We start from the raw sequence: 9,448 nt of genomic DNA, 5'->3' as shown, positions 1-9,448 counted from the left end.
GACATGTACAAGTAGAATAAATAAATGAATAAATAGAGTAATAAATATGTACAATTGATCGAGCGCTTACTGTGTGCAGAGCACTGGACTAAGCGCTTGGGAAGGACAAATTGGCACCACATGGAGTCGGTCCCTACCCAACAGTGGGCTCACAGTCTAGAAGGGGGAGACAGAGAACAAAACCAAACATACTAACAAAATAAAATGAATAGAATAGACATGTACAAGTAGAATAAATAAATGAATAAATAGAGTAATAAATATGTACAATTGATCGAGCGCTTACTGTGTGCAGAGCACTGGACTAAGCGCTTGGGAAGTACAAATTGGCAACACATGGAGACGGTCCCTACCCAACAGTGGGCTCACAGTCTAAATGGGGGAGACGGAGAACAAAACCAAACATACTAACAAAATAAAATGAATAGAATAGATATGTACAAGTAGAATAAATAAATAAATAGAGTAATAAATATGTACAATTGATCGAGAGCTCACAAAATAAAATGACTAGAATAGATATGTACAAGTAGAATAAATAGAGTAATAAATATGTACAATTGATCGAGCGCTTCCTGTGTGCAGAGCACTGGACTAAGCGCTTGGGAAGGACAAATTGGCAACACATGGAGACGGTCCCTACTCAATAGTGGGCTCACAGTCTGCACTCAATCGATACGATTGAGTGACTGACTGACTGACTGACTGACTGGCTGAGTCATCCTCCTCAGTAATGGCGTCGGGAGCGGGTCTGAGGGGCGGCCGGAAGCGAGGGCCTTCTTCCCGGAAGTGGCTTAGTTGGCCAGGTGGGGCCAGGCCTCGGTTCGTCATGGCGGCCCTGCCCGTGGAGGAGGAGGAGGAGGCGGAGGAGGAGGAGGAGTGGGCGGAGGTGGAGGTGGCGGAGCGTGAGCGGCGGCGGGAACTGGTGGTGTCGGGGTCCGCCGCGGCGGGGCGGGTGCGGGCGTCGGGGGGCCGCCTGCCGCCGCGCCTGCTGCGCCTTCGCTGGCTGCAGCACCTGGAGGTGAGCGGCTGCGGGGAGCTGCGGGCGGCGGGGCCGGGCCTGGCCCGCGCCCTCCCCCACCTGCGGAGCCTCGTCCTGCGCCGCAACCGGCTGGGGCCGGCGCTGGGGCCCGGCCTGGGGGGCCTGACCCACCTCACCCTCCTCGACCTGTCGGACAACCAGCTGGAGGGCCTCAGCCTGGGCCCCGACGACGACGGCGACCCTCCGTCCTCCTCCTGCCCCGCCCTGCCGCAGCTGGTCAGCCTGGACCTGAGCCGCAACCGTCTGAGCGCGCTGCCCTCCGGGCTGGGCCTCGGCGTCGCCCCGCGCCTCCACAGCCTGCTGCTCCCCCACAACCGGCTGGCCGCCCTGCCCGACGCCCTCTGCCCCCCCGGGGCGCTGCCCCTGCTCGCCCGCCTGGACGCCAGCCACAACCGCATCGCCGACGTCGCGCCCGCCCTCGCCCGACTGCCCGCGCTCAAGGTCCGGGGGGGGCCGGGGCGGGGGGCGGGGGGGGGCGCGCTCACTACGTGCCCAGCACTGTGCCAAGGCCCAGCGTGATGAGGGGGCCCCACGACGGACTCACAGTCTTCACCCCCCGTTTGACGGATGAGGGAACTGAGGCCCAGAGAAGTGAAGCGACTGGCCCGAGTAATAGTAACGATGGTATTTGTGAAGCGCTTACTATGTGCCAAGCACTGTTCCAAGCGCTGGGGTGCATATAGTGTGATCGGGTGGTCCCACAACGGGCTCACAAGTCTTCACCCCCATTTGACGGATGAGGGAGCTGCGGCCCAGAGAAGTGAAGCGACTGGCCCGAATAATAGTAATGATGGTATTTGTGAAGTGCTTACTATGTGCCAAGCACTGTTCCAAGGTACAGCGTGATGAGGTGGTCCCACGACGGACTCACAGTCTTCATCCCCGTTTGACGGATGAGGGAGCTGAGGCACGGAAAAGTGAAGCGACTTGCCCGAGTAATAGTAACGATGGTATGTGTGAAGGGCTTACTATGTTCAAAGCACCGTTCCAAGCGCTGGGGAGGTTACAAGGTGATGAGGTGGGCCCACGACGGGCTCACAAGTCTTCACCCCCATTTGACGGATGAGGAAACTGAGGCACAGAGAAGTGAAGCGACTGGCCCGAGTAATAGTAACGATGGTATTTGTGAAGCGCTTACTATGCGCAAAGCACTGTTCCAAGCGCTGGGGTACATATAGTGTGATGAGGTGGTCCCACAACGGGCTCACAAGTCTTCACCCCCGTTTGACGGATGAGGGAGCTGAGGCCCAGAAAAAAAGTGAAGCGGCTGGCCCGAGTAATAGTAACGGTGATATTTGTGAAGGGCTTACTATGTAAAAAGCACTGTTCCAAACGCTAGGGAGGTTACAAGGTGATGAGGTGGGCCCACGATGGGCTCACAGTCTTCACCCCCGTTTGACGGATGAGGGAGCCGAGGCACAGAGAAGTGAAGCGACTGGCCCGAGTAATAGTAACGATGGTATTTGTGAAGCGCTTACTATGTGCTAAGCACTTTTCCAAGCGCTGGGGAGGTTACAAGGTGATGAGGTGGTCCCACGACGGACTCACAGTCTTCACCCCCGTTTGATGGATGAGGGAGCTGAGGCACAGAAAAAAGTGAGGCGACTGGCCCGAGTAATAGTAGCGATGGTATTTGTGAAGCGCTTACTATGTGCAAAGCACTGTTCCAAACGCTAGGGAGGTTACAAGGTGATGAGGTGGGCCCACAAGTCTTCACCCCCATTTGACAGATGAGGGAGCTGGGACCCAGAAAAGTGAAGCGACTGGCCCAAGTAATAGTAACGATGGTATTTGTGAAGCGCTTACTATGTGCCAAGCACTGTTCCAAGTGCTAGGGACGTTACAAGGTGATGAGGTGGGCCCACGACGGGCTCACAAGTCTTCATCCCCGTTTGATGGATGAGGGAGCTGAGGCCCGGAAAAGTGAAGCGACTGGCCCGAGTAATAGTAACGGTGGTGTTTGTGAAGCGCTTACCATGTGCCAAGCACTGTTCCAAGGTACAGAGTGATGAGGTGGTCCCACGACGGACTCACAGCCTTCACCCCCGTTTGACGGATGAGGGAGCTGAGGCACAGAAAAAAGTGAGGCGACTGGCCCGAGTAATAGTAGCGATGGTATTTGTGAAGCGCTTACTATGTGCAAAGCACCGTTCCAAGCGCTGGGGAGGTTACAAGGTGATGAGGTGGGCCCACGACGGGCTCACAAGTCTTCACCCCCATTTGACGGATGAGGGAGCTGAGGCGCAGGAAAAAGTGAAGCAACTGGCCCGAGTAATAGTAACGATGGTATTTGTGAAGCGCTTACTATGTGCAAAGCGCTGTACCAAGCGCTGGGGAGGTTGCAAGGTGATCAGGTGGTCCCACGACGGGCTCACAAGTCTTCATCCCCGTTTGACGGATGAGGGAGCTGAGGCCCGGAAAAGTGAAGCGACTGGCCCGAGTAATAGTAACGGTGGTGTTTGTGAAGCGTTTACTATGTGCCAAGCACCGTTCCAAGGTACAGCGTGATGAGGTGGTCCCACGACGGACTCACAGTCTTCACCCCCATTTGACGGATGAGGGAGCTGAGGCACAGAGAAGTGAAGCGACTGGCCCGAGTAATAGTAATGATGGTATTTGTGAAGCGCTTACTATGTGCCAAGCACCGTTCCAAGCGCTGGGGAGGTTACAAGGTGATCAGGTTGTCCCACGGGGGGCTCACAGTCTTAATCCCTGTTTTACAGATGAGGGAACTGAGGCCCAGAGAAGTGAAGCGACTGGCCCGAGTAATAGTAGTGATGGTATTTGTGAAGCACTTACTATGTGCAAAGCACTGTTCCAAGCGCTGGGGAGGTTACAAGGTGATCAGGTGGGCCCACGACGGGCTCACAAGTCTTCATCCCCGTTTGACGGATGAGGGAGCTGAGGCACAGAGAAGTGAAGCGACTGGCCCGAGTAATAGTAACGGTGGTATTTGTGAAGCGCTTACTATGTGCTAAGCACTGTTCCAAACGCTAGGGAGGTTACAAGGTGATGAGGTGGGCCCACGACGGACTCACAAGTCTTCACCCCCATTTGACGGATGAGGGAGCTGAGGCACAGAGAAGTGAAGCGACTGGCCCGAGTAATAGTAATGATGGTATTTGTGAAGCGCTTACTATGTGCAAAGCACCGTTCCAAGCGCTGGGGAGGTTACAAGGTGATCAGGTTGCCCCACGGGGGGCTCACAGTCTTAATCCCTGTTTTACGGATGAGGGAACTGAGGCCCAGAGAAGTGAAGCGACTGGCCCGAGTAATAGTAGTGATGGTATTTGTTAAGCGCTTACTATGTGCAAAGCACTGTTCCAAGCGCTGGGGAGGTTACAAGGTGATCAGGTGGGCCCACGACGGGCTCACAAGTCTTCATCCCCGTTTGACGGATGAGGGAACTGAGGCCCGGAAAAGTGAAGCGACTGGCCCGAGTAATAGTAACGGTGGTATTTGTGAAGCGCTTACTATGTGCTAAGCACTGTTCCAAACGCTAGGGAGGTTACAAGGTGATGAGGTGGGCCCACAACGGGCTCACAAGTCTTCACCCCCATTTGACGGATGAGGGAACTGAGGCACAGAGAGGTGAAGCCACTGGCCCGAGTAGTAGTAACGATGGTATTTGTGAAGCGCTTACCATGTACCAAGCACTGTTCCAAGGCACAGCGTGATGAGGTGGTCCCACGATGGACTCACAGTCTTCACCCCCCGTTTGACGGATGAGGGAACTGAGGCACAGAGAAGTGAAGCGACTGGCCCGAGTAATAGTGATGATGGTATTTGTGAAGCGCTTACTATGTGCAAAGCACTGTTCCAAGCGCCGGGGTACATCCAAGGTCGTCATCATCAATCGTATTTATTGAGCGCTTACTGGGTGCAGAGCACCGCACTAAGCGCTTGGGAAGTACAAATTGGCAACATACAGAGACGGCCCCTAAAAGATGAGGGGGATGGAGAGGGGGACGAGGAGGAGAGGAAGGAAGGGGCTCAGTCTGGGAAGGCTAGAAGACAGACAAAAAAGCAGCCCTTAGTACAGTGCCTGGCAAACAGTAAGCGCTTAAATACCACGACTGTTATTATTAATGTTCCTACTATTATCATCACCTGAAGTGGGAAAAGAAAACAAGCAGCGTTTTCTCTAAGCAGGTTTTCTTTTTGCTTTTTTAAATCGTTTGCTTTCGTTCATTCGTTCCATTCTCTTTATTCATTCGTTCATTCAATCGTGTTTATTGAGCGCTTGCGGTGTGCAGAGCACTGTACTAAGCGCTTGGGAAGTACAAGTTGGCAACATGTAGAGACGGTCCCCACCCAACAATGGGCTCACAGTCTAGAAGGGGGAGACGGACAACAAAACCAAACATGTGGACAGGTGTCAAGACGTCAGAACAAATAGAATTAAAGCTAGGTGCCCATCATTAACAAAATAAATAGAATAGTAAATATGTCCAAGTAAAATAAATAGAGTGATCGGGTGGTCCCACGGGGGGCTCACAGTCTTCATCCCCATTTTCCACATGAGGGAACTGAAGCCCAGCGAAGTGAAGCGACTTGCCCCGGTAATAGTCATGATGGTATTTGTGAAGCCCAGAGAGGTGAAGCGACTTGCCTCTGTAATAGTCATGATGGTATTTGTGAAGCCCAGAGAGGTGAAGCGACTTGCCCCTATAATAGCCATGATGGTATTTGTGAAGCCCAGAGAGGTGAAGCAACTTGCCCCTGTAATAGTCATGATGGTATTTGTGAAGCCCAGAAAAGTGAAGCGACTTGCCCCAGTAATAGTCATGATGGTATTTGTGAAGCCCAGAGAAGTGAAGCGACTTGCCCCAGTAATGGTAATGATGGTATTTGTGAAGCCCAGAGAAGTGAAGCGACTTGCCCCAGTGATGGTGATGATGGTATTTGTGAAGCCTAGAGAAGTGAAGCAACTTTTCAAAATAATAATAATGATGGTATTTGTTAAGCACTTACTATATGCAAAGCACTGTTCCAAGCATTGGGGTACATACAAGCTGATGAGGTGGTCCCACGACGGGCTCACAAGTCTTCATCTCCATATGACGGATGAGGAAGCTGAGGCCCAGAAAAGTGAAGCGACTGGCCCGAGTAATAGTAACGATGGTATTTGTGAAGCACTTCCTATGTGCAAAGCACCGTTCCAAGCGCTGGGGAGGTTACAAGGTGATAGGTGGGCCCACGACAGGCTCACAAGTCTTCACCCCTGTTTGACGGATGAGGAAACTGAGGCACAGAGAAGTGAAGCGACTGGCCCGAGTAATAGTGATGATGGTATTTGTGAAGCGCTTACTATGTGCAAAGCACCGTTCCAGGCGCTGGGGTACATACAAGGTGATCAGGTGGTCCCACAATGGGATCACAGTCCTCATCCCCATTTTCCAGATGAGGGAACTGAGGCCCAGAGAAGTGAAGCAACTTGCCTGAATAATGGTATTTGTAAAGCACTTACTATGTGCAAAGCACTGTTCCAAGCAATGGGGTACGTACAAGCTGATGAGGTGGTCTCACAGTCTCCATCCCCGTTTTGCAGATGAGGGAACTGAGGCCCAGAGAAGTGAAGTGACTGGCCCAAATGATAATAGTGATGGTATTTGTGAAGCTCTTTCTATGTGCAAAGCACTGTTCCAGGCTTTGGGGTACGTACAAGGTGATCAGGTGGTCCCACAGCGGGCTCACAGTCTTCATCCCCATTTTCCACATGAGGGAACTGAGGCCCAGAGAAGTGAAGCGACTTGACCGAATAATAGTAATGATGGTATGTGTGAAGCGCTTACTATGTGCAAAGCACTGCTCTAAGCGCTGGGGTAGGTACAGGGTAATCAGGTTGTCCCACGAGGGGCTCACAGTCTTCATCCCCATTTTGCAGATGAGGGAACTGAGGCCCAGAAAAGTGAAGGGACTGGCCCAAATAATAATCATGATGGTATTTGTTAAGCGCTTACTATGTGCAAAGCACCGTTCCAAGCTCTGGGGTAGATACAAGGTGATCACGTGGTCCCACGGGGGGCTCACAGCTTTAATCCCCATTTTACAGATGAGGTAACAGGCACGGAGAAGTGAAGTGACTTGCCCAAAGTCACACTGCTGACAGTTGACGGAGTCAGGATTTGAACCCATGACCTCTGACTCCAAAGCCCGGGCTCTTTCCACTGGGCCACGCTGCTTCCCGATAACTATGATGATGGCATTTATTAAGTGCTTATTACGTGCAGTGCACTGTTCCAAGCGCTGGGGTAGGTACGAGGTAATCAGCTCGTGGTCCCACGAGGGGCTCACAGTCTTCATCCCCATTTTGCAGATGAGGGAACTGAGGCCCAGAGAAGTGAAGTGACTTGCCCAAAGTCACACAGCGTGGCTCAGTGGAAAGAGCCCGGGCTTTGGAGTCAGAGGTCAGGGGTTCAAATTCCCACTCCGCCAACTGTCAGCTGGGTGACTTTGGGCAAGTCACTTCACTTCCCTGTGCCTCAGTGACCTCATCTGGAAAATGGGGATTAAGACTGTGAGCCCCCTGTGGGACAACCTGATCACCTTGTAACCTCCCCAGCGCTTAGAACAGTGCTTTGCACATAGTAAGCGCTTAATAAATGCCATTATTATTATTATTATTAAGTGGCGAGGCCGGGATTTGAACCCACGGCCTCTGACTCCAAAGCCCGTGCTCTTTCCACTGAGCCACGCTGCTTCCCAATAATAATAATGATGGCATTTATTAAGCGCTTACTGTGTGTAATGCGCTGTTCAAAGTGCTGGGGGGGGGGGTTACAAGGTGATCAGGTGGTCCCACGGGCCCCTCACAGTCTTCATCCCCATTTGACAGATGAGGTAACTGAGGCTCAGAGAAGTTAAGTGACTTGCCCAAGGTCACACAGCAGACATGTGGCGGAGCTGGGATTCGAACCCGTGACCTCTGACTCCAAAGCCCGAGCTCTTTCCACTGAGCCACGCTGCTTCTTAGTCTCTAAGCCATCATAATGACGCCGTTACTTAGGCGCTTACTACAGAAGCAGCGTGCCTCCCCGGGAAAAGACAGCGTTTATCAAGCACTTACCCTGTGCCAAGCACTGTTCTAAGCGCCGGGGAGGTTACGAGGCGATGAGGCTGTCCCACGGGCGGCTCACAGTCTTCATCCCCGTTCAGTGCTCTGCACACAGTAAGCGCTCAATAAATACGATTGAATGAATGAATGAATGAGTGTTAGGTGTTTTTTTAATCATACTCTCTCAGGCATTTAGTACAGTGCTCTGCACTCTGTTAGTGCCAACTTGTACTTCCCAAGCGCTTAGTCCAGTGCTCTGCACACAGTAAGCGCTCAATAACTCCCTCCATCCCCCCCATCCCCCCTCCTTACCTCCTTCCCCTCCCCACATCACCTGTATATATATATGTTTGTACAGATTTATTACTCTATTTTACTTGTACATATTCTATTTATTTTATTTTGTTAATACGTTTTGTTTTGTTGTCCGTCTCCCTCTTCTAGACTGTGAGCCCGCTGTTGGGTAGGGACCGAATCTATATGTTGCCAACTTGTACTTCCCAAGCACTTAGTACAGTGCTCTGCACACAGTAAGTGCTCAATAAATACGATTGAATGAATGAAGGAATGAACAAATACGATTGAATGAATGTTAGGGTTTTTTTTTTATCATACTCTCCCAGGCATTTAGTACAGTGCTCTGCACTCTGTTAGTGCCAACTTGTACTTCCCAAGCGCTTAGTCCAGTGCTCTGCACACAGTAAGCGCTCAATAGCCCCCTCCATCCCCCCTCCCCATCCCCCCTCCATCCCCCCTCCCCATCCCCCCTCCTTACCTCCTTCCCCTCCCCACATCACCTGTATATATATATATATATATATATGTTTGTACAGATTTATTACTCTATTTTACTTGTACATATTCTATTTATTTTATTTTGTTAATATGTTTTGTTTTGTTGTCTGTCTCCCTCTTCTAGACTGTGAGCCCAACGTTGGGTAGGGACAGAATCTATATGTTGCCATCTTGTACTTCCCAAGCGCTTAATACAGAGCTCTGCACACAGTAAGCGCTCAATAAATACGATTGAATGAATGAAGGAATGACCAAATACGATTGAATGAATGTTAGGGGTTTTTTTTATCATACTCTCCCAGGCATTTAGTACAGTGCTCTGCACTCTGTTAGTGCCAACTTGTACTTCCCAAGCACTTAGTACAGTGCTCTGCACACAGTAAGCGCTCAATAAATGCGATTGAATGAATGAATGAATGAATGAATCCCCCTTTTACAGGTGAGGTCACTGAGGCCCAGAGAATAATAATAATAATTTTGGTATATGTTAAGCGCTTACTATGTGTCAAGCACTGTTCTAAGCACTGGGTAGATACAAGGTAATCAGGTTGTCC

The 9,448-nt window shown here is 51.2% G+C and overlaps 1 protein-coding gene across 1 annotated transcript in view; it reads left to right on the top strand.

The window, feature by feature from the left end:
* The first annotated feature begins 829 nt into the window (after positions 1–829).
* Positions 830–9,448, top strand: part of LRRC47 (leucine rich repeat containing 47) — a 31,215-nt gene continuing 22,596 nt past the window's right edge. The window contains exon 1 of the mRNA XM_038747282.1: positions 830–1,483. Coding sequence (XP_038603210.1) covers positions 830–1,483 — 654 coding nt within the window. The remainder of the gene's footprint in view (positions 1,484–9,448) is intronic.

This window comes from Tachyglossus aculeatus, chromosome 5 (assembly GCF_015852505.1).
Source record: "Tachyglossus aculeatus isolate mTacAcu1 chromosome 5, mTacAcu1.pri, whole genome shotgun sequence".
NCBI lineage: Eukaryota > Metazoa > Chordata > Mammalia > Monotremata > Tachyglossidae > Tachyglossus > Tachyglossus aculeatus.
This window is presented reverse-complemented; position numbering and strand designations above follow the sequence as displayed.